The sequence below is a fragment of the Pinus tabuliformis genome, chromosome Q, assembly GCF_031772625.1.
Source record: "Pinus tabuliformis cultivar Carrire ecotype Pingquan chromosome Q, CPIR1, whole genome shotgun sequence".
Taxonomy (NCBI): domain Eukaryota; kingdom Viridiplantae; phylum Streptophyta; class Pinopsida; order Pinales; family Pinaceae; genus Pinus; species Pinus tabuliformis.
The window spans coordinates 51326932-51352631 of NC_142296.1; the positions used below are offsets into that span (position 1 = coordinate 51326932).

General features: G+C 39.5%; 1 protein-coding gene across 4 annotated transcripts in view; it reads left to right on the forward strand.

Moving 5' to 3' along the window:
• LOC149218258 (uncharacterized) overlaps positions 1-11710 on the forward strand; it is a 512634-nt gene extending 500924 nt beyond the window's left edge. For 2 of the 4 annotated variants that reach the window (XM_089383868.1, XM_089383867.1), the window contains 2 exons: positions 10972-11037; positions 11219-11710. In XM_089383868.1, coding sequence (XP_089239994.1) covers positions 10972-11037; positions 11219-11404 — 252 coding nt within the window. In that variant the 3' untranslated portion in view covers positions 11405-11710. Of the gene's footprint in view, positions 1-10971; positions 11038-11218 lie in introns of those variants that run through there. The other 2 variants (XM_089383869.1, XR_016249149.1) reach the window with 2 other exon arrangements.
• The last annotated feature ends 13990 nt before the right edge of the window (positions 11711-25700 follow it).

The window sequence follows — 25700 nt, forward strand, 5'->3', positions numbered from 1 at the left end:
GATTTCGTGGGGAAGATTGGGGCTAATATCTGTCTCCGACTGAGAGGTACTACTACCGATGCCATTCTCTGTTGGGTGAGCCATTTCTGGCACCTATATTGTATTATGAAACTGCTTAAGAATAAAAACCTCAAATAGCTGCACTGGTTTTCCAGCATTGGGTTTTTCCAGGGACATTAGTCCAAAAATAACGGTGTCACTTATGTGCTTGTTTTTCCTTCAGTTGATGATTTGTATGTGTTGAAACTGTACTTGTATTTATTTTCAATATTTATGTTATGAAACCAGCTCACAAAAAGATAGAAAAGATAGATAAACGCCTACAAAATAAGCCTCTTCGAGGGGGCAACCTCCTTTACATTACACAAATTAACAATTCTTGGATGATACAAATGACAAGACCTCCTTTCTATATATAGGAGTCGAGGGGTCATAATATAATCAAAGCCCACATAACAATAATAATGTAAGGGCACAATAATAACAATAGTGGGCTTTTATGGGGCACAATAATAACAATATGGGGACTACATGGGCACAAAAATATAATAAGGGGGTTGTACTAATAACAATAAGGGGTTACATTAGTAGTATAGGGACCTAACATGCCCCTCTCCTTCAAAAAGTGTTGTCCTCAACGCTTGAGTAGTTCTTGATGCTTCTGTATAAAATTCTTGTCCTCCCATGTGGAATCTTCAGCGGGTAAGTTCTTCCACTTGATGAGATACTTTGAAATTGATCGATTTCGTAGCTGTCAGGTTCTTGTTTCTGTGACTACTCCAGGTTCCAATATGATTTTTTCTTCCTCGTCAAATTCTGGTAATATTGTTTGAACTAGGATTTTCTGCAACTTATGAATGAGTGGCCACACTTCTTCGTCCTTCTTCCATTCATCCCTTGCTTCGTTTATCCACTCTGGTTGGATAATAGAAATAGCACAAAACAATGCTTCCACATACTCATCCTTGAAGTGTATTCCCATTAGCTAAGGTTTCCATTTCTTTAAGTGCATGTAGTATTGACAACATTTCCTTCTCATAAATAGCTTGCTTGAGATGTAGCTGTAAAAATACCCAATTGCCTACATCAAAACTTCTTTCACTGCGATGTTGATCTGCCTATTGTTTCATTCGATTCTGCACCAAAGTGGCATTATCCTTTAAAGTTGGAGAACTTGTTGTTGATGCTCGATGTGATTTTTCACTGCTTGAATCTTTTTCTTCTTGATTTGTCCTTCTATCTTGAGAGTTTGAGGAGTGGTAATTTCTTCCAATGCATTACAAGATATGGTCGGATTCATTTCTTGATGGTTGATGTGATCTTTCACTTCTTGAACATTTTTCTTCTTGATCTATCCTTCTATCTTGATAGTTTGAAGAGTGGTAATTCCGGCCAATGCATTACAAGATATGGTCGAATTCATTTTTTCTTTCTCAATGTGATCTTTCACTTCTTGAACCTTTTTCTTCTTGATATGTCCTTCTATATTGATAGTTTGAGGAGTAGTAATTCCGGCCAATGCATTACAAGATATGATCGGATTCATTTCTTCTTTTTCTAGGGTTTGTTCCTGGTGTATATCCTCTTCTTTTGACATTTCTTGTTCATTTTCTTCCTCCTCTTCACAATCTATGTAAAATAATTTCTTCTCAACACACTTATGACCTTTAGTGTATTTGCTATCACAATTGTAACAAAGCTTCTTTTTTTTTCTTCCAATTGTTGTCGTGTAAACCTTGTAGGTTGTGGAAGGCTAGGAGAAAAAACACTTCCATAATTATAGTCGTGAGTGGTGGGATTATTTGTTTCCATAATTTCGCTTTCAATTCTTTTTGCCAATTGGAATGCCTTCTCCAATGAATCAGGTTCCCAAAGACGAACCTCATGTTGAATGCTATCCTTTAAATTCGCTATGAAGACATCAATCCGTTGCTTCTTTGGAATACAATTTACCCTTATATTCAATTTTTGAAATTCCTCAATGTGCTCTGCCATTGAACCCTTCTGTTCGAAATTTATCAATTGGCTAAAGAAGATGTTACTCTTTGTATGCTCATAATATGCTATCATTTCTTCTGTGAAAATTGACCAAGTGACAAGTGCTTTACGAGAACAAAGCCCTTTATACCATAGAAATTGATTCGATTCTAAATATAAAGATGCAATATGTACCTTTTGTGATGGTTGAACCTCATGTAAATCAAAATATTGCTTCATCTATAGTATCCAATTTACCGGATCCTTGCCATCAAACTTCCTCATATCTCCTTTTCTTGATTTGAGGGGCTTGATCTTGAAACGACTGTAACTCTATACTTTCAGATCTCTAAGTTCTGAAATTGTGTCCTGCAGTAGCCCTCTGAGTCCTCTTTCTAACCCCGCAAGTCTGATCAGAATTTGATTCTCCAAGAAAAAGTTATGCCCAATCTCCTATGATGACCTGAATATATAATGTTTTAGTATAGCGAACTTTTACGACGTGCCACATGTCACTGTTTAGACCTTCGGATCTGAAAAATTTACATAGAAAACTACAGTGCGTCCTCTTTTTGTAACTTCTTACAAAATTTCAATTTGTTGCTCAAAGAGAAAGTTATGACGATTTTCCCAAGGTCAGCTGTTTAGAATGTAATTTGAGAGTCTGCAAAAACCCTAACTTCCTCAAATTATATCTCCGAACATATAGCGATACAAGATCTGAGATTCAGACCCGAGCTTCACAAGATTTCGGCTCAAATGGATTTTAATTTCAGAGTCTAAACCTTCGTAGAAAAAATATTATGGCGAAAATTCCATGATGACCTGTTTGAGATGAAATTCTAGAGTTTGCAAAAACCCTAACTTCCTCGGATCATATCTCTAAAAATATAGCAATACAAGATCTAAAATTCGGACCCAAGGTTCAAACCGATTTCTTCTCAAATGGGTTTTTTTTTAGCTTCTGAAACTTCGTAGTGAAAAAGTTATAGCGAAAATTCCACGATGACCTGTTTGGAGCAGCGAAACCTTAGAATCCAAAGATCTGATACCAAATGTTATGAAACCAGCTCACAAAAAGATAGAAAAGATAGATAAACGCCTACAAAATAAGCCTCTTCGAGGGGGCAACCTCCTTTACATTACACAAATTAACAATTCTTGGATGATACAAATGACAAGACCTCCTTTCTATATATAGGAGTCTAAGGGGTCATAATATAATCAGAGCTGACATAACAATAAGAATGTAAGGGCACAATAATAACAATAGTGGTCTTCTATGGGGCACATTAATAACAATATGGGGACTACATGGGCACAAAAATATAATAAGGGGGTTGTACTAATAACATTAAGGGGTTACACTAGTAGTATAGGGACCTAACAATTTACATGGTAAATAACTTGTTAATTAACAAAACAAGTAGGAAGAAATAAATTAGAAAGTACAAGAAGGATTTCTAATAGTTAGACTTCAAAATTCCAACATGGTATCGGAGCGTGGTTGCAGATCACAAGATAACTGAGTGCATCAGCCAAGCAGAGCAGCAGCAGCAGAAACAGTTGTCCCGAGTGACAGAAGTTGTTCCTAGCAGAAAAGCAGCAAGGGAGGGGTGCGCAGTGCCTGCGTCATCAATTCGAGTCAAGAAGAGGATCAACATAGTGGCAGAGAGGAGCAGACCTGACCTACACAGTGCTCGATCATCTTTCTCGTTAGGAAGGATTGACACCCATGGCCAGGAGGTGCGGATTTTGCTAGTGTCAGGATTGCGCAGAGCCTAGAGGCTCTAACCTTCAGTTTGTTGGGACATAGGAGGCTGTGGGTAAGTTGCGGAGTGAAGCTAGTGGGGTACTATGGTCAAAACAGTACCTAGCAGTGCAAGACCAAAGAGAAGGGAGTTGCTGCCGAGAATTTCTAGCCAAGAAATCTGGATCAGTGGTGCAGCTACACTAACGATCGAGGTGGGGGAATCTCGACATTGGTAGAGGGGTTTCTAGGAGGGAAATCGATGCTCAGAGGGAGTCACACTGAGAACTTCCAGGAGGGAAATAGAGAGACTCAGAAGAGTCGAAAGAGGAGCAAAAATATGGCAGTGAATGGGGTAAGAGATCAGGACAGATTGGACGGAGCCTCAAACTTCGTAGTCTGGAAGGCCAGGATCTTGTTCGTTCTAGACAGGAATCATCTCAAGCACTTCGCCTTGAACACGATAGTGATCCCAGTTGACTCAGTTGAGAACGAAAAGTATGAGGAGGCAATGGCGAGGGCCAAGAGCATCATCCTTGACGAGGTCAAGGACCATGTAGTACCACATATTGCTAAAAAGGACACGGCAAATGCGATGTGGGAGGCCCTGACGAAATTGTATCAGCATACTTCCGTGCAGAGGAAGATGCTACTAGAAAATCAGTTGCGGTCATACCAGATGTAGAAGGGAGAACAGATAGACACCTTCCTCGGTCGATTGAAGGAGATCCGGGATCAGCTGACTTCCATAGGGGCCACGTCGGATGAGGAGATGTTGGTGAGGACCACATTGAATGTAGTCTCAGAGGATTGGGAGGTATTTGTCCAGAGCATACTGGGCAGGTCGACCCTTCTAGATTGGGAGGAACTGTGGGCGGCTCTTCGTCAAGAAGAGATCAGAAGGCTAACCAAGGCAGGAAGCAGCGACAGGGGGTCAGAATCAAGGAGGAAGAGGAGGATGTTTCCCTAGCATCTGAGGGAAAGCAGGAGAAACGAAAGAAGAAGGACCTCTCCAAGGTCAAATGCTTCCACTGTGGGGAACTGGGTCACTATGCGAGCTAGTGTCTGAGGAAGAAGAGCAAGGGAGAGGCTTTTGAGACCAAGGCTGCGCCAGCAAGGGTGGAGAAAGAAGTGGAGACAGATGATGATTGTGCCATGAGTGCTCATGCGCCACTTGAGAGGAAGTGGGGAGACATCGAGTTGTAGTCAGACGGACTACAAGCGATGAGGGGCAGGATCCTCGAGGTACCCAACCTCTTGGATTATACCTTGCTACGAGAGCCCCGAAGAGGAGTAGCAGGACTGGCGGATGTCGATAGAGATAGATGCAGATGGAGCGACAAAGGGAGCTACAGTGCAGGAGTCCCAGGACAACGTGAGGCAGCAGTGCGAGATGCACAGAGTTGTTGCAGCAACGCAGAGGTCAGAGAGGGAGCACTTGTCAATGACAGAGGGAGCTTCAGCATTGGGAGTGTTTCTAGCTTGACGAAGATGTCAGAGTTGGGAGATCAGTTACTTACTTCTCAGTAACTGAGTTGCAGTGCAGCAGTTAGCAGTGGCAGTGCTATGGGCAGCACGATGCAGCATGATGAGAGGGGTTGCAGTGTAGATGCAGCAGTGGCAGTGGCAAGGCCATGGGCAGCAACACAGATGCAGAGGGAGTTGTCGTACAAATGCAACAGTGGTAGTGGTAGGGCCATGGGTAGCAGTACATGATGCAGCAGTGTAGAGGATGTTGGGCAGCAGGCCTAGCATCAGCACAGGGACCGATGCCGGATGATCAGGGTGATGCTCAGTGAGGAGTATTACTAGAGCACAATCCTCGCTAAGAGGGAGTGTTGATTTGGGGTAGCATCAGATGTGCTCTAGCCACGAAAATTGGTGGAGATGCTAATGCACTTGAGATCTTCAATACCTAGAAATGGTTTGGGCGGATTTTAAGCGATTTGGGAGATATTAAAATAATTAATATTTTTAATGGAGTTCCTAAGTATAAACTTAGGAAAAATAAAATATTAATGTGAATTAATATAAAATTGAGTTAGAATGGTCCAAAAGTCATGGATCAAGCCAGATCTAATCTTAGTCATTGATTAGGGATTTAATCTTGGTCATTGAATTGTCAACGAGAAAAGTATAAGAGAAGGCTTGACGGTCACTTGGAGAACACACCGACATGATCAAGAATTCAATTTTTTGGGTCAGGGCTTGCTAAGGAAATCGAAGGAGTGATCAAAGTTGCAGCTGAGGGGCATTGAATGCAGTAACAGAGAGGCAGAAATAGTACCGGGAGCATCAGCGCAGAAGACGGGAGAGGGTTGATGCAGAGCCACCTAGAAGCCACGCAGAAGCAGCTAGAGGCCACGCAGAGGCAGCCAGGAGTTGTGCAGAGCCTGAGGAGGGCCAGCGTGGGAGACACAGAGGCTCCAAAGGCTGATGCAAAGCCCGGAGAGGGTGATGCTGGGCAGACGCTGGGCCAGAGAGGCTGACGCAGACCCTAGAGGTTGACGTTGGGAGATTTCATGGGGTAGATTGGGGCTGATATTTGTCTCCAACTGAGAGGTACTACTGCTGAGGGCATTCTCTGTTGGGTTAGCCATTTCTGACACCCAGATTGTATTATGAAACTGCTTAATAATATAACTCTCAGATAGTTGCACCGGTTTTCTTGCATTGGGTTTTTCCAGGGACATTAGTCCAAAAATAATGGTGTCACTTGTGTGCTTGTTTTTCCTTCAGATGATGATTTGTATGTGTTGAGACTGTACTTGTATTTATTTTCAGTATTTACATGGTAAATAACTTGTTAATTAACAAAACAAGTAGGAAGAAATAAATCAGAAAGCACAAGAAGGATTTCTAACAGTTAGACTTAGAAATTCCAACATTTGGAAGTTACCTTACCAATTCATCTCAAGCTTCTTGCTTATCAACTCTTGCAGCAATTTACAGATAATAAGGATGCAATACAAAGAAGAATTGATCAAATTATGGAACTTGATGAGGCTCACAGAAATACTTTTGATAATTTATGTCAAGGACAAGCTAGAACAAAGGAAAATTTCAACAAGTTGTCCCGGAATAGATCTCTCCAAATTGGCGACATGGTGTTATTATGGGATCATAGAAATGAGAAGCCCAACAATCACAGAAAATTCGACAGTCTATGGCTTGGGCCGTATATTATCAAAGGAATTGTTGGAGCAAATTCTTTGTATCTGAATACTCTAGAAGGAGATCCTGTAGAGCTGCCAACAAATGGGCAGATGCTCAAACTGTACTACAGAGATGACATTTGATGCCACGGGGCATCCTTTGTATAGTATCTCTAAACCCACTCCTTTTTTCATTTATATCATTAGTTAGTTTTATTCTATGCACTTATGTTTCTTACCTTTCAGTTTGTTAAAGTAGACTTTTGTATTCCAGCAGATATTCTATGTATGCATGATGATTTTGATTTTGAATGAATATCTATTTGATGGATTTTTGTTTTCTTGGTTACAAGATTCTGGGATTCTCACATTGCTGCATTGAAGCAATGTGTACCCATATGGGGCCATATGTTGCACCCATTTTTTCAACATTCGAAGGAAGCAGGATCCGAGGACTTCAAAGGATCTTTTCAAAGTCAAAATCATTAGCCAACAGTCTATTCTATGTCATCGTAAACCCATTATGAAAAATTATAATGTAAATGATGCTAGTAAGACCGTGTATTTATGTAACAACCTATGTAAGCCTATTATTTTGGCGACGAATTTCATCCTAGGAGGTTTTTCGTCTCACTAATTTGTCTGTGTTTTTAAACACAGATGATCGGCAAAGTTCTTCCCTCCAACCTCACTCCATAGCTAGCGTGGAATTTATCGTCGAAGTCTTAAGTGAGTCCTAGTGTTTTATTCGAGTCTATTGTAAAAGTGATTTGCGAATAATTTAAGCTATTTGGCTAAATTATTTAATTACAAATCACTTGGTCTACTAGATCATATTTTGTCATAGAATTGGGTATTTATTCGAGGGTCTATAATGAATGGATATTCCCCCTTTGAGGGTTGAGTTTGTAAAATCTTATGTAAAAAATATTTTAGTACATGGTCCTTCATACTTAGACACCATGGCTAAAATATTAGAGGGTGGAAAAAATAATTAATCCCCTCATAAGTCAATTAATTAATTTTTCTGGACAAAATAAAATGAAATTCTAAGCCAGAAAATTAATTAATTAGAGTCAAAAATTAAAATGTTAGATAAATTAAATTCTCCAAGTGGAAAAATTCGTGGGTCTAAAATAAATTAATCTTTGAAAGTCCCCCACCAAGATAATATTGGATATTTCAAGAAAAATTGGACCCTTGGACTTTGGTGGTTAAGTCAAAGTCAAATTTTTGAGGAAATTAGCTCAAAATAATTATTTTTGAGCTAATAAAAAATGGTTTTAATGAGAAATGCGAAAATTCCTCAAGAATATTTATTTTCGACAGTGGAGATTAAAAGATCATCAAAAATTTATTGATGTAGGGAGTTTGTTTGGTGTACGAATGGATTCAACTAGTATCTACTATGATAATCAGAGTTGCATCAAGCTCTCTGAGAATCCATTGTTTCATGATAGGTTGAAGCATATCAACATAAGATACTAATTCATCAAATATTGTATACAATGTGGATCAGTTTGGCCACAACATGTTCCCACAGATCAACAAGTTGTGGATATTCTCATGAAGGCCTTGGGTAAGGCAAAGTTTGTCTACTTCAGGGATAACATGGGAGTAGTGGAGAACACCTTCCTCACTAAGAGGGAGTGTTAGTTTTTGGTAGCAACGAACATGGGTTCTAGCCTCTATGGTGTCTAAGAGGCTAAGGAACACATTTTCTTGAATACCCAGAAAAGGTTTCATAAGAAACACCTCAATTAGATTAATTAACTAATTCTTAAATATTTTCCTAAGTCTAACTTAGGAAAACTGATTAGTTAAATCATATTAATTGAGGAAAATTGATTTTTCTCTAGAGACTTCCAAAAAAGTCACTTGATGGGGTCAAGATGATCTTAGCCATCGATTGTGATTAGATCGTGGTCATTGGTTGCTCAATGAGAGATTATAAGAGCAAGTTGATGGGGCCTTGGAAAAAACACGACAAAGACTCAGTGGTGCAATTTGCAGTGAGAGCAAGGGTGCAGAGGGAGACACCAACAACAAGGTTTCAACAAAGAGATTGAGGAAATAATTCTCAAAGAAATTCTCCACAGAATTTCCAGCATTCTAGTGATAGGAAGGGAGGTCGAAACTATCTGTAGAGAGGTCGTACTAGGAGGTGCGAATAGGCAGAGGGAGGTCGTTTTCATTTTGCAAAGGAAACTTGGGTTTCCAAATTGATTTGCCAGTGGAGAAAATTGTATGTCAAAGCTTTGCCAGTAAGAGGCAAGTAATTGATGTATTTCTTAATTTCGTTGAAGAATTAATAATAATATAAACCCTCATTTCTAGAACTGTTTTTCCCCACGTTGGGGTTTTTTCAAGGACTATTGTCCAAAAATATTGATGTCATCTATTTTGTGTGTGCATTATTTTCTCAGTTCCCGTATTTATTTGTGAAATTGCAATAGTGAATTAATTGTTATTTTCCGAATTAATTTTTTGAAGAGAAATAAACTGCATAAGTTAGAAGATTAAATTCCAATTGTTGCAATTATGGAAATTTCACATTCATCCCCTCAAGGCCAAGTGAGCTAACTAGGGCTTGGTGCAAATCCATAGGCAAGGTACATTTGTGGGATTGGAGAGCCTAAACATCAAGAGGAGGGTATTTGCCACAAAATATCTTCTTTTGATGGGCATCCACTTCAATTTTGTCCATAAATTTCTTTGCCCTAGTTGTTTGCCCTAAGGTAAAACCCTAGTCTAGTCTTGCTTCAACTTAGGGGCTTGTTTGAGGATTTCATGTACCTTGATCTTGCTGATATACATTGTTGGAAACCCTTCCTCGCCTTGACCTTTGGCCAACCCAACACTCAACTTACTAATCTAGCTCTAGGTCTCTTACTTTATTCGATAGGCCTCTTTCAAGAAAGTGAATTACCTCCTATTGGAGTCTTTAACTAAATTGTGCCTTTCTTGTAGAAGGCCTTGTTGAGTCACCTTGTACCTTAACCCTAGAATATCCATTAGGTGACATTCTCACATATTGAGACTCCTCCCATTGGTGAAAATCCATAAAGAACAGGGGATTTTGGTTGTGACGACAGTGGGACACTACCTCACTGTTGTCACTTGATCTAGTTTTACCCTTGTATGGTGGCCCTCTCCAAGGCTTGCTATATTTTGCGGCAACAAGCATCATACATATGACCCATGCAATGTTGTTGAAAAGTGCAAATTGGATTTCACATTTTTTTGGTAGTAACACGCTGGGGGAGAGCTGACCTAAGGTTATATAAGGATCCCCTATGTTGATAGTGGGTAGCCCCTCTAAGTTTCCCTTTGCTTGCATTTTAGTTTTAGAGCTTTACCACTTAAGTGCAGGTTTGGGAGGTAACAATGAAAATGAGAAAAAGTTGATTCACTAGAAAGAAGTCATTAACCTGAAGTTGGAAGATCAAAACTATCCTTATATTGTAGCCAACTTAAAGAAGAAAATAAATACTACAAATATAACAATAACCTCTCATAAGCTCCATAGTAAAACAGGGCATTGGACTAAACCTAAAATACCTTGGGTAGAAAGAATCTGTAAAAATCTGCAAGACAAATAGAGGCTGAAAATCACTTTCTCTTGGAATACCTAGTCTACAAAAACATTAAATCCCATTTTCAAAACATTTTAATACCAATGATCTCCATAACTCGTTAACTTGTAAAAATCAATGAAAAATCAAATTTTAGTTCCAATTTGTTTGATTGTTAAAACCACGTAATCAAACAAAGTGATTATTCATGTTTGTTTTATTATGCTCCAATAGACCAAAGTTGGTCTCAATGTACAATAGTCATCATGGTCATCATAAAAAGGACTTTGACTCATATGTTATGAATTTTCCTTTCATTCTGTTTTTCCTTGAGATCACTTTCGTTTAACAGTAATTAATATCCTTCATATCAATGTCTACAACTACAAAATTGTACTAAATTATGAACATGGACTGGAATAAGTTGGTGGGTATTAATATAACAGCTCCAGATGTATTCAATAGGTTAGTATTTTTTAGATATAATTGAACTTTTATAGTGTCCATTTTGCAGGTGGGGAGTCGGAAAAGGATTGCTGACCTATGTGAGCATTTCCTTTATAGTAAATTTAAAGAGCAGGTATTTCAAAGATAATCAAACACATCTAAAGAGAACACTGTAAATATTCTTATTGTTGATTGGGCTATGATCTTTTGTGGGTGGAGCTATGTGTGCATGAACTTTGTTGCTTGACGTCTGAGTCCTTATCTACTTGATGTATTCTGCTGTTATTAATATGAAAAATCTCTGGTCTATGTAGATTGAGATGCCGATTGATAAGGCCATGGAAACTCTACTAAGGCTAGGCCTTGTGACTGAGGACGTGACAATCAAGAAGCTCGAAGGCAGAGAAGCTTCAATGGTGCATACGATAAAAGCTGTCCCATTCGTTAAATCTTATGAAGTTTTGAAAGAAAGATGGGGGCACTTGCTTTATCAAAAATAACTATGTCAAATAGAAGGTCCACTCTGGGAGTGTAACGGTCACGGCCATTTAGCAAAGTTTGTTAAAAATTACTGCTTGATATTCAGGATATTTCTAGTTGAATCCTTGTATTTCATGGTGCACAAGGATGAACTTGATATAATCGAATGTTTATTGAATTCCAAGAAAATAATTTACGGTTTCATCTTTGTATTTCACCATGTAGAAGAACGAACTCTTACTGAAAAAAAAAATGTAGAAGAACGAACTAATGTATCACTGCATTATAACTTAGAGGTCCAGCAAAGCCTGGTCTTGCCATTTCAATCTGGTCGAAAAGTTAACCGGAAAGCATAATATAACAAAAGATATATATATATATATATATAAAAAGAGAGTTCAGTTTAATGCAAGACTTCGCATGTTGCTTGAATGCCTTACCGAGTGCTAACAAAATAACGCCTAAATCGAAGATCAGTTTCGAATGCGGTGCTATGATATAATGCACATTAACTGCATGATACATAATGATTTGCAGTTCTCTTTGCTGAGGATGCTCTTACTGATTATGTGTCTTTTCATCTCAATTATTTCAATATTATCACTGATGATGCTATGTAGTCTAATGTTTTTATTCAGACACATATATTACCCAGAAGATTTTTTATAAATGCAATGTTTATATGAAGGTTCTTTGATTTGAATTTTGAAATGGCGTTGTGCGTTATGGCACCTAACCTCCTGAAATTCTCCAATTAAAATAAATAAATAAATAAATATATATATATATATCAAGGTATATTGAGATAAAGTGTTCTATTAAGATTTGCTTAAACAAATTTGGCTTGTTGAACATGTGTTAAGCCCCTTTAATGATGGAGGGAAACTGAGGACAAAGTTCAAACACCCTCATTCACATAAACACATACCAGGACTCTACACCTGCGGGGGTTTGAACCTGGCCTATTTGCACAGTGGCACCCTATCAAATTACTCACATTTTAAGCAGAATATGTTGCAAATTTTCCTGACCCCGTGTATATGAAGGGTGTCAACGGGGCTTACACCAATTTTTTATTGGATTAGAAGTATTTCTGCCTGCTTCTCTAGGTCAAGGGTTTCTACATATAATGCCCCCATTCACTCCAAATTTATTTTTGGGCATGTCATCATTTCATCATTTATATGGTTTGGTATGAAGTGGCCTTTCGACTTTAATCCTCACATTTCCCATATATCCCAAATAGTTCGTATTTTATCCATATTGGAAGTAAAGACTCTAATTGAGCACTCTATCTCATTAGGGAGGTGAATATTATCTTAGGAACTCGGAATGCTTTTTATAGCCTTTATTTATGGAACAGATGTGGAAGAAATACCAATGATGCAGGACTCCTATTCGGAAAATAGTCAGCTGGTATATCACTCGCCTCGGGAAACACTGGGAAAATAGAAAAAAATTAAAAATAAATTTTATTTTTTTTTATAAAAGATAAATTAATGGCATTTCCAACACGTACAAGTTATAAAAGTATGGTTTACACAATAATTCACAACATCATTTCATAAAATATGATTATATAATAGAACACAATTGATATTTGTATTCAAAATTTTTAAAAGCAACATGGGACTTCATACAATATGAATTGAAACAAGATTGATAGTTTTTACAAGGATAGTTATATGAAATAAATAGCAAGTGAATATGGAAATAAACAACATACATAGAGAGGAATAAGAGGAAATATATGGTAGGGAAGATATCCCAAAGAAGAAAATGTGAAATTTCCATGAATCATAGTAATTGGATATTATTCTCCTAACTTACATAGTTTATTTGTCTTATGTAATTTAATATTATAACAAATAACGAATACCTCATCACTGCAATTCTTCACAAATAAAAACACTGTGAAAATAAAATATTGGAACTGAGAAAATAATGCACACACACAATAATTGGACACCAATATTTTTGAACAATCGTACCTAGAAAAAACCTAAATGAAAAAACAGTGCAGCAGATGAGGGTTTTATTATTCTTTAACAAAATAGAGAATTTCAATTGGTTGTCGTAAAATGGTGAACCTCCGACATACAAATTTTCTCAACTAGCAAAATAATCTGGGAAATTACTTTTCCCTCCAGCAAATTGAACTGGCCACTCACACTCTTCTCTAGCACTTGCAATGCTACCCAGAAATGCACATTGCAACCACTGGATAATTTTCATAGCGTTCAGGATCACTTCCCTGCAAGTCGTTCTACCTCCCTCTACCTCTTGAAGCTAATCATACCTCCGGTAATTCTTCCGACAACTGGAAGTGAAACACTGCTTCTGCTATACACACTAGGAAAACTAACTACTTGCACTAGTTATTTCGGCCTCTTCTGCTGGAAATCTCAACCTCTGTTAATTTTAGGTATGTTCTATGCTTAGAGCAATTTATTTCAATTTTCATAGTTAGCTCAATATATTTTCCAGATTAGCAATCACATCAACATTAAAGTAAATTGCAGATAGAACATAAACATAGATCGCAGAAGACAAGCCAAGACAAGAGGACATAAGATGTGGCGTTAGCCAAGGACAAACCCCAATGTGGGGAAACCCTTGATCAATTCTTCTTATATGTTCTTCAATAGTTCAGCAGAGAGAGAGAGTACATATACAACAGAAGTCAACACTTTGACTTATCTAAATAAAAGGATAGATCATCTCTAAGTAAATGATACATGAGGTAGTTGAGCTCAGTTGAAGACATGTTGCTTCAACTGATACTCCCAGGTGGCTCCATCACCATGATCCACCTATCATTGTGTTGCTCCTCATCATCATGTTGCACCTCACAGTGCTGCACCATGCTCCACCCATCATCACTATGTTGCATCTCATCATGCTTCACTAGTCATGACTGTACCCATCACTGTACTGCATCATGTACCATTGTTGTCCCATGTGCCAATGTTGCACCATGTTGCAACACTGTTGTCCCATGTGGCATGTTGAACCATGTTGCCATACTGTATGTCCCATGTGCTTGCAGTACCATGCTTGCCATTGTTGTCCCATGTGTTGGTTGCACCATGCTTGTCGTGCTGATCCAATGTGCTTGCAGCATCATGATTGTCATGTTGTCCCAATGTGCTTGCAACACCATGCTTGTCATGTTGTCTCGTTGTACCATGCCATTGTTGCTATCATGTGGCATTGTTATGCTTTGTGACATTGTTGCACCATGTTGTCACACTACTAGCACTGTTGTCCCACTGTTAGTCATTGTTGCTCCTATGTGGCAGTATATAGAATCTCCTCATCAATGAAGAGACCTTTCCAATCAAACAAGTCAAAGCACAAGTTACCATACTTCTGCACTTCTGTTTATGGGCAGTGTTTTGGTCACTAGTTAGGGCTCCCACTGTAACCTACAGCAACCCAATAGTCATGCCCAAAACACACCTTAAATTATGCGGCCTCCTTTCCTCTTCAAGTTATGTGACCTCGCTGCTTGAGGAGGCACCTACAACTCTATGTTTGACCCTCAAAACAACACCTACAAGCCTGCGTCCTAATCACAACAGAACAGTCCCTTACTCGGCCTGTTTCAGGAGGAATCCCTGTGTCTACTAGCCTAGATCAGTCCCTTACTATTTCAGCCCTCCAGCATGGTACTTCGGCCCTCCTTCCAACACTCTGTTACCTAAAAACATCCCTTCAAACTCGCTGGACTTTCTTCCTAACTACGGCAAGGGCACCTGCGTATTTGGGCAGCATGAATAGGCCTGTTATATCTCTCCTTTAGGCATCATAGAGGGTAGGTTGGGCAACTTATAGAAGTAGGGGTCTCCTCCCTTGAATTGCGGCTAGATCATCCTCCTTAGGACTGCAGCTAGGGCATCCTCCTACATCTAGGGCTTCATCATCTAGATTTCTCTTGCCACTAAAACCAGAGCAAGTGGAGAGAAATCAAGAGTGAAGTGTTTGTAGAAATTACTATCAAGTCACCTCCTTTCATACTAAAACGTTGAGCACATGAAGGGGTTATTTTGGTTGTTGGCTGACCTTGACGAATTGTCCCATAACACAAATAAATTCATATCTCCATGGACACTTATCAGAATCGGATGATCTTTAGATCAATCCTACACCTCTCGATGAGAGGGATCCAAGAAAAATATCAGCGGCCATAAATAAGATGACCCACATGGATTTTGGCCCTAGTTTCCAATTTTAACACTCCCTCTCAACTAGGGAGAACTCCATCCGCTGATCCATCTGCCAGACTATACTATCTCTGCCAACAGTGCCCTGCACTGCTCTGCTCTGCTAAACCATGAAGAAGAATAATTGATCGAGAATGTCTCACACCATTCTCTACTAACCTGAAGTGAGTTCCATATGAAGAGAGTGTGTCATACCACTTTTATTGATCCCTGATCAGTTCCAAAAGAGAGTGAGTTATGTCACTCTTATTGATCCGAAGTCAATTTCATTGATCCCAGATCAATATCAAAAGAGAGTGTCTCAAACCACTCATACTGATTCCAGAACAATGGAGGTCATCCTAGCATAGGGAGTACGGTAGATACAACGATGCATCCATTGATAGTACTACTATGGTCCCTAACCCCATTTCCCTACTCATTGGCCAGTTGAGAGGTACTTCCCATGAGTCCCAGACTGCATGGGTAGGATGCCTCGACAGGAGAACCACTCATCCTCTCCATAAGTCGCCACGGGGTATCATAGGGGAAGGCTGAACCATTCACCTTGTACACAATGCACCATTAGGGGAGGGTGAGTCACCCTATGGTCGCTTGTTTCTCCAAGAAGTACCCCAAGCCCCCCAGAGCTCCCAGAGCTCAATGCATGCATCATGCAGGACCCTCATAAGAGGGTCTCTCAACGACTCCAAGTCATTCTCGGAAAGTCACAAATTTGACCTTTCCTCGAGGCTTTGATAGAATGTCTGTGACTTGCACATCAGTCCCAATGTGATGGAGCCTTCTTGCTCATCGATGTACCATATCCCAGATAAGATAGTATCTGATGTCTATATGTTGGAGCAATCATAGAATACAAGATTCCTCAATAATCTAATCCCCCTCTGGTTGACACAGAAGATCACGGTGGTATCCATCATGTGTCAAACAACTCACTGAAGAGCTTTCGCAACCATGCAGCTTTACATGAGGTCATACTCGTAGCTATGTATTCGGTCTCAACGGTGCTTATAGCAACCAACTTCTGCTTCCTTCTCATCCAGGATATCGAAGCAGAACCCAAAGAGAATCAGCACTCAGAAGTGCTCTTGTGATCCTCCACACTGCCTGCCCAGTCAGCATTCGAATAATCATGCAGCTTCACATTTCCGACAATGTATCTCAATCCATGAGAGATTGTGCCCTGACGATATCTCAGAAGATTCTTGGCACCAATCCAGTGAGGCTCAACCAAATATGAGCCCAACATGCTAACTGCAAAACATATATCTGGATAGAAGTTCACCAATAAAATCAATGCAAATGAGTTTATGAAACTCAGAGACATTTCCCAAACTTGGTCTGGCATCACTATCACATAACTTCTGAAAGTTAAGCTCCATCGAGGTAGTCATGGGCTTGCAGTTTACCATTCCAAATCCGAAATCCAAATCCCTTTTACCTTTGCAAATGAGAGTGTCTACACTTTTCAGAAAGAGGTCGTCCTCATAAGGTGCTAGTATGAGAGGTCTATCATCCACAACCTTCAAGCAATGGTTTGGATCAGCTTCACTCCTAGTGAATCTCAGCTTCATCAGATCGCTATCAATCCTCTCATACTAAGCCCGGGGTGTTTTGCCTCAAGCCATAGAGGGCTTTCTTCCACCTGCATACATGAGATTCCCGATCATGAATCTCAAACCCCTCAGGTTATTCCAAACCAGTGGACCTACTACATGAGGGGAATGGTCCCCTTGTAAGATTTTCCTCTGGTACATCTCAGACATGTACCTTCATGCTCTTTTTAAATTCAAGCATCCCTGTCACCATCTGACTCACATCAGGTAGGGCCCCATAATAAGTAGACCTTCGGTGTTATAGATGAGATGTGACAACTAACATGGTCCCCAATGGACCATCATGCAACTCGATACAAATTGCCAACACTGGACCCATGAGTAAAAGAATCTTTGAAAATTCTATTTTCAAACACGTACCTTTCCATTGACGAATGCCACCTTGAAACCTTTGACTTCCATTACCGAAATTAACACCAGGTTCTTGTTGTGATTGGGTACATAAAGATCTTCTTTTAAATGAATCGAGTTACCCTCATTCAATTGAGAGGTAACATTCCCTACACCCTTTTCGGGATAGGTGACATTGACTCCAAGTATAATCCCACAAGTGTTTCCATCTCTACCAAATTAGAGAGAGCACCCTTCTAACGATGAAGTGCCTTGAAGCACTACAATCAATAAGCCAGATTCCCAAAGAGTCTGGAGGAGAGGGCCAATATAAGATAATGCTTCTTTTTCTTATCAGAAACAACATTTGATTCTTCATACTTGGGGTTCCTTTCTTTCTTCGAAGAGTCGGCTATTTCCTTGATGACCTGCATTACCTATCATTCCTTCGATCATTAAAGATGTCCCTAGAATGATTTTTTTCTTCATCAAGTGATGTGTCCCTTCCATTCAAACACTCCTTCGCATAATGGCCAAACTTATTACAAACAAGGCATCCACCTTTCCTTCCACCCTTAGATTCGTACTTCCCATTGAAGTGATCTTTAGGTAGGCCATCAGAAGCTTCCGCTGCACCATTTGATAATGTTCTCTACTTCGATTTCACCCTTGGTGAATTTGAAGAGGGATGAGGGACCCATTGAGCCTTTTGTCCTTTCCCAACTGTCCTCGGTGATTGCTCTTTCACTCTTGCTTGGGCTTTGTCTTCAGCTCAACTCTGATACCATGTTAATTCTAGGTATGTTCTATGCTTAGAGTAATTTATTTCAATTTTCACAGTTAGCTCAATACCTTTTCTAGATTAGCAATCGCATCAGCATTAAAGTAAATTGCAAATAGGACATAAACATAGATCACAGAAGACAAGCCAATACAAGAGGACACAAGATGTGGCGCTAGCCAGGGACAAACCCCAATGTGGGGAAACCCTTGATCAATTCTTCTTATATGTTCTTCAATAGTTCAACAGAGAGAGAGAGAGAGAGTACATATACAACAGAGGTCAACACTTTGACTTATCTAAATAAGAGCATAGATCATATCTAAGTAGATGATACATGAAGTAGCTGAACTCAGTTGAAAACATGCTGCTTCAACTGATTCTCCCAGGTGACTCCATCACCATGTTGCACCTATCATTGTGCTACTCCTCATCATCATGTTGCACCTCACGGTGCTGCACCATGTTGCACCCATCATCATTATGTTGCATCTCATCATGCTTCACTAATCATGACTGTACCCATCACTGTAATGCATCATGTACCATTGTTGTCCCATGTGCCATTACTGCACCATGTGGCATGCTGAACCATGTTGCCATACTGCATGTCCCATGTTCTTGTAGCACCATGCTTGCCATTGTTGTCCCATGTGTTGGTTGCACCATGTTGTCCCAATGTGCTTGCAACATCATGCTTGTCATGCTATCCCAATGTGCTTGCAACACCATGCTTGTCATGTTGTCCCACTATACCATGCCATTGTTGCTGTCATGTGGCATTGCTATGCCTTGTGACATTGTTGCACCATGTTGTCACATTACTAGCGTTGTTGTCCCAATGTTAGTCATTGCTACTCCTATGTGGCAGTATATAGAATCTCCTCATCAATGAAGAGACCCTTCCAATCAAACAAGTCAAAGCAGAAGTTACCATACTTCTACACTTCTGTTTATGGCTAGTGTTTTGGTCACTGGTTAGAGCTCCCACTATAACCTACAGAAACCCAATAGTCATGCCCAAAACACACCTTAAATTATGCAGTCTCCTTTCCTCTTCAAGTTATGTGACCTCGCTGCTTGAGGAGGCACCTACAACTCTATGCTTGACCCTCAAAACAACACCTATAGGCCTGCGTCCTAATCACAACAGAACAGTCCCTTACTCAGCCTATTTAAGGAGGAATCCCTGTGTCTACTAGCCCAGATTACTCCCTTACTATTTCGGCCCTCCTTCCAGCACTTCGTTACCTGAAAACATCCCTTCAAACTCGTTGGCCTGTCTTCCTAACTGCAGCTAGGGCACCTGTGTATTTAGGCAACATGAATAGGCCTGCTATATCTCTCCTTTAGGCAGCCTAGAGGGCAGGTTGGGAAGCGTATAGAAGTAGGGGTCTCATCCCTTGAATTGCGGCTAGATCATCCTCCTTAGGACTACGCCTAGGGTATCCTCCTTAGGACCGCGGCTAGGACATCCTCCTACATCTAGGGCTTCATCATTTAGATTTATCTTTCCACTAAAACCCAAAACAAGTGGAGAGAAATCAAGAGTGAAGTGTGTGTAGAAATGACAATCAAGTCACCTCCTTTTATACTAAAACGTTGAGCACATGAGGGGGTTATTTTGGTTGTTGGCCAACCTTGACGAATTGTCCCATAACGCAAATAAATTCATATCTCCATTAATACTTATCGAAATCGGATGATCTTTATATCAATCCTACACCTCTCGATAAGAGGGATCCAAGAAAAATATCAGTTGTCATAAATAAGATGACCCACATGGAGTTTGGCCCTAGTTTCCAATTTTAACAACCTCCTTCACTAATAATGGATTACTGGAAACCTCTTAAGAATTACTCTAGAATTCTCACTACTGAAAACCCCGTTGTTGTTGTCTCTGTGAAAATTCCACAACCGAAATCCTACTGCAGCAAACTGATGTTACTTATCCTACTTCTTAATCCATACAAGTTATTTACTGTTTGCTACGGAAAATATCGAAGTAAACACTATTGCAACCTTCACTTAATTAATTATTATACGGAAACAAGATACTGAGCAAGAAAGAAAATACAACACAATAGACATTGTTATTTTTGGACAAATGTCCCCGGAAAAACCCAATGCAGGAAAACCGGTGCAGCAGCTTTGAGGGTTTATTATTATTAAGAAGTAGCAAATTCTGAATACATCTTTAAATACCTCACAGGGTTATTCAGATACAGAAAGAAATATTGGCAGAAATATTTGTGAGATTACCTCACACAATCACTGAGAAAATCCTAGTTGATCCGGATACAAGACGAGGTGCCTCTAGCAGGCCCTACGCTGCCTCTACGCAGTTCTCACATAGTCCTATTGAAGGCCCCGAAAATCGGGTCGACAACAAGGGGGATACCCACCCGGTCCGGACCTTGGTTGGCAGCTCCTTATCCATTTGGTATAGCGGGTCCGACTGGGGATAATGGGACCAGTTTCCCAATCTAAGGGGTGTGTGTGTGTGTAGCGTTGAATGATGTTGATCTAGGAGTATTTTAAGCTAATTTAATTCAAACTTCTAAGCTAACTCTATGCTACTGTAATCTAATAAAGGAAAAACAACACATCTAATCTACACTAACCCAGGGTGTATTTCTTCTATTATGCGATCTAAAAAGATTTCGAACAATAACTGGTAATAAAGATCATTCAGCTATCATAAGAATAGAATTCAATTAAGATAAACCATTCTGCATAAAAATTTAGGCAAAACAGTTGTGAACAGCATATCGCATAATAAGTTATTCATATATCAAGCACAAATAAATGACTCCACCGTACAGAAGTGCCAAATGGTAACCCACACATTCATGCATTAACATATAAACAACTGAAAACTGCATATCACTTTAAGAATATGAACAGAAACAGGTCAAGAGATAAAAGTACCATTTATGATTGGTTCCACTCATAAGCTTCAAGCAATAACGATTTATCTCTACTTGTTCTAACATCTACTAAGAGTACAAAAGTGCAACATCAGTAGCAGGCATTAAATGCAAACATTGATAAATCTCGATCTATCCATGACCAAAAACCCCCTCCGAGGGTGCAAAAGTGCATGTTCTGAGGACAAGTTTTTTGACAAATTTCCGGACCCTTCTCCAAATGCCTGAGAAGGGTTTAAATACTGCTAACTAATTAATCTTAATTACATAAATTTAGGACACGGTTTCAAATAACCGCCCTTCTACTAAAGTAAATTATTTCTAAAAATTGAATCTAATTTCTAACTGTTTCTGTATTTGCTCCTTAGTGTTGTAAGCAATGCAACATTCGCCTGGGAAGAGTCGGCTGGTTGTCTTCTCCTTTCGTTTGAGTTACGAAAATAGAAACAACAAGAGCTGGCACCGCTTTCTGACAAACTGGAAGATATTTTCCTCTGGCTTGGTGTATTCGTTGTGTGTATACTTGATAATATCCCAAATTTCTCTCAAACTGACTGTGCTGTTGCTATTTCGGTTTCCGGCCTGGCGAATGACTGAGAAAGTTAGGGACTTTGCTCTCTGAACAATTTTCTGTATTGAAAACTGCTTCCGTTCTTTGTTCCAGGCTTTTCTGGTGCGTTTTCCTCCTTTAGCGTTTTCCTTTTTGCTTTACCCAGTCTAAGCTTCAGGATCTTTTGAAAACATGTTGCTTTTGTGCGCCTTTGACTCTGAGTCTTGGATAGTCTATTTCCATCAGTCTCTGTTGAGTGATACTCTGGAATCCGCGGTCCTGCTGCATGCGGCATCCGTTTGTGAAGGCATTTCTTCTCTGTTCTCCGAGTATTGACGCTTTCCCCTTTTCCTTAGATGTTTCCTGCACATTGATTTATATTAGTTGCTGTCTTACAGTTTACGCAAAGGAAAAGAGTAACGATGAAAAGATTGACATGAAAGCTTTAAGCTCTAATGAATGCATAATCATGACACTCATAATGAACTGACTCTTCGAAAAACACAACACAATCCTTCTCGGATACTTTGGCGTACAATCATTAATTTCTTTTTAAGGTGCGCGCCCAATTTTGGTCTGCAGACAGCTTTCCTTGAACGTTGTGCCGAGGAACCTTTGCGATGAGTGATTTCTGCGACTCGCATCGCAGTGTCGAGGATTGCGTCGTTTAAGATGTGTCATCGCAGGATTTGATGATCGCATTCATCGCAGATCGCAATATCGCAGATCGCAAATATCGCAGATCGCAAATATCGCAGATCGCAATATCGCAGATCGCGCTTAATTATAATCATTGTGTGCTACTTATGCGATGTTGCGATATGCGACGTCGCATATCGGCCGTCGGCGATTCCTTAAGCTTTTTATTTAAGAGAGCTTCACAATATAAGCGATGCAATGAATTTCACGTCGCTTCTTCGCAGCTCATTATGCGCATAGGAAAACGTCTCATTCTCTTCTCGCGATGCGATATAGCTTTAGGGAGTCAAAATACAGAAATTTTGATAAAAAGTTTTTTTTGGATTTTTTGTTAAGGGTCCCCATTTGCTTGGTGTTATTGCTAATACCAATCAAAGAGGGGGGTTGTTGGTGACCACAACAATGGCGATTCACTGTGAAGAACCAGTTATCTCTGTTTTTCTATTGAATTTCAACTTCCAAAGCAGAAAGATTTTCATATATCTAAATTTTGTTATGGATAGATAGAGTATATTATGCCTTATCCTAGCATTGATACTTCGTCTCAACCTTTTCATATTCCAATCGTTTGTTTCCTCAGGCTTAGTTCTTGTATTCACACCAGACACTACTTGGTCTTTTAAAGATAAAATAAGGTCTTCTCTGCGCGCTGGCCTTTTAAAATATGCTCATTTGTCGTAGGTAGAGCCTCTGCTGCCCGCAAGCGTCCATAGCCTCGACAGGGTTACCTGTTACCCAGCAATGATCCTTTATCCTGCTTGAGGTTATTTACAACATTTCAGAGGAAAACCCCTTCTTGACACTTTTTCCTTTTTTATTCTCTAAAGAACAATGTCTTGGTTTGGTGGCCAAATTATGACACAGTCATTCACTTGATTTACACTTTTGCTGAACAAGCTGGCTCGTGATGAGACCCCTTGTCTTTTGATTGCAACAATCTTGAGTCGTTGCCTTGTTTTGGTAGACAGTATTGGCAAAGTCATCAAGTTATAATATCTGTGATAATGATAAGCCGGCTCGTGATGAGACCTCTTATTCTTTGAGACATAGTGTTTTCTCGGATTGTTCTTCTGAATGTTGCGATTTCCTTTAGCAGGGAGGAAGTCATTGTTTTTCCTTAAGAAAGCTTTGGACGACAATAATAGAGTTGAAAACAGCAGCTTTACAGAGAATATTTATTTTATTATTGATACCTTTCATTGCGCTGATATAAAACAATTTTTTACCAAAGGTTGCTTTCATCAAATTTTTGAAGTTGAAACTAGCATCATGTCTAGGCTAAAGTTAACTCTACCTGTCAATAATAAAAATCATATCTTTCGAAAATTTTTGCTACTTGTACAAGCGAAAAGCTCAAAATCTGATAGAGAATTGGTGTCTTTTTCATGAACCCTTTTAGTGACCATCTACAACTGGTTTTATTTATAAGAAATAGAAAACAAATAAAAACTAAAACTATCCTACAAAAATAGAAGAGTGATCTTCTATGGAAAATATTTTTTAAGAATTTGTCCATTAACAGGCAAAGAATCTCTTCTACCTGCTAAATCCTGCAACACAAACGTCGATGGGCCTATGACTTCTACAATCTGAAAAGGGCCAAGCCACAGTTTCTGAAATTTTGTATGTTTGCCCTTTTCTTCATGAGCCTTATCCCATTTCAAAACTAAATCTCCCATTTGAAAATTTTTTCTGGTCATTATGCTTGATTCAAAAGAGGATTTTATCAGCGATTGGTGATGATCATGGGTTTTCTTAGCTTGTTTTCGTCGTTCTTCTAATTTAATTATTTCCATTTGTCTTAGTTGTATGGAGGAGGTGGATACCTCATCGATGTGTTGTACTAAAGACAAAGAGGGAATGACTAAGTGGGTTGGAAGAACCACTTCTTTTCCATAAACTAAATTAAAGGGAGAAGTGCCGATTGAAGCTTTCTTCGTTATTCTATCTGCCCATAAAGCATTTACCAACGCTTTGTGCCAATTCTTTTGGTTTTGGTCGACTGTTCTTTTAATAATTCTAATCAGGTTTTTGTTTGTTGATTCAGCTAATCCATTACCTTGCGGATAGTAGTTGGCCGAATATTTCAGTTTGAACCCTCTTTTAAGTGCAAACTCAGTCATTGTATTTCCAGAAAAGTATGAAGCATTATCAAATATTAAGGCCATTGGCAATCCAAACCTAGTGATTATAAATTGATCTATGAATTCAATAATGTTTTCAGAATTAGCTGTCTTGAGAGGAACTGCTTCTACCCATTTAGTAAAATAATCTGTTGCCGTGAGGATGTACCTATGCTGCTTAGAAGAGTGAGGAACGATCTCACCTATTATGTCCAAGCCCCACTGGCTGAATGGTTGCTCGATGTTTACCGGCTGTAGTGGCATGGACGGTTTCTTTTGTTTCCCTGCAGCAGTCTGGCAGACTTGGCATTTCCTCACGTAACTATGTGAGTCTTTGAACAGTGTGGGCCAATAATATCCTGCACGTAAGATTTTATGTGCAGTAGTATCTCCAGCATAGTGTCCGCCTACTGGTCCATCGTGGAGTTCCTGCAAAACCTTTTCGGCTTCAGTTTTTTCAAGACACCTAAGAAGCACAGAATCGTAATTTCTTTTAAACAGAACATCATTTATGAGCTGGTATTGTTTAGCTTTCAACCTCAGAGCTCTTTTCTTGGTGTGATCCAGGTGCGATGGAGCATACCCATTCTTAAGATAATAAATGGTGTCAGCATATAATGATTCTGCATCATTTAGGCTTACCTCATACGTATGTACCTCGTCAGATGAATTCTCAGGAATTTGCGATGCTCCAGCCAACATTTTGCAGAAGCCTTGGCCTCTTACAATGTTTGCTGGTTTGATCTCAAGATCTTATTCTTGTAAAGCGGTGATCCAATTTGCTCTTTTTTCGCCCACATCCTTCTGCATCAGAAGGTTTCTTACCGCTGGAAACGGTACTATGACTTTAGTATGGGCTTTAAGTAAGAAAGGTCTGAAATATTTGATTGCTTTGAAAACAGCATACCCCTGTTTCTCTACGTCGGAATAGTTGAGTTCAGCACCTTGTAAATTCGAGCTAAAAAATGCGATTGGAGCTTCCGCTTTCTCTTGATTTGTTTGAGTTAGAATCGTGGCATAAGATTTCTCTGAGGCAAATGTGTATAAGATAAAAGATTCTG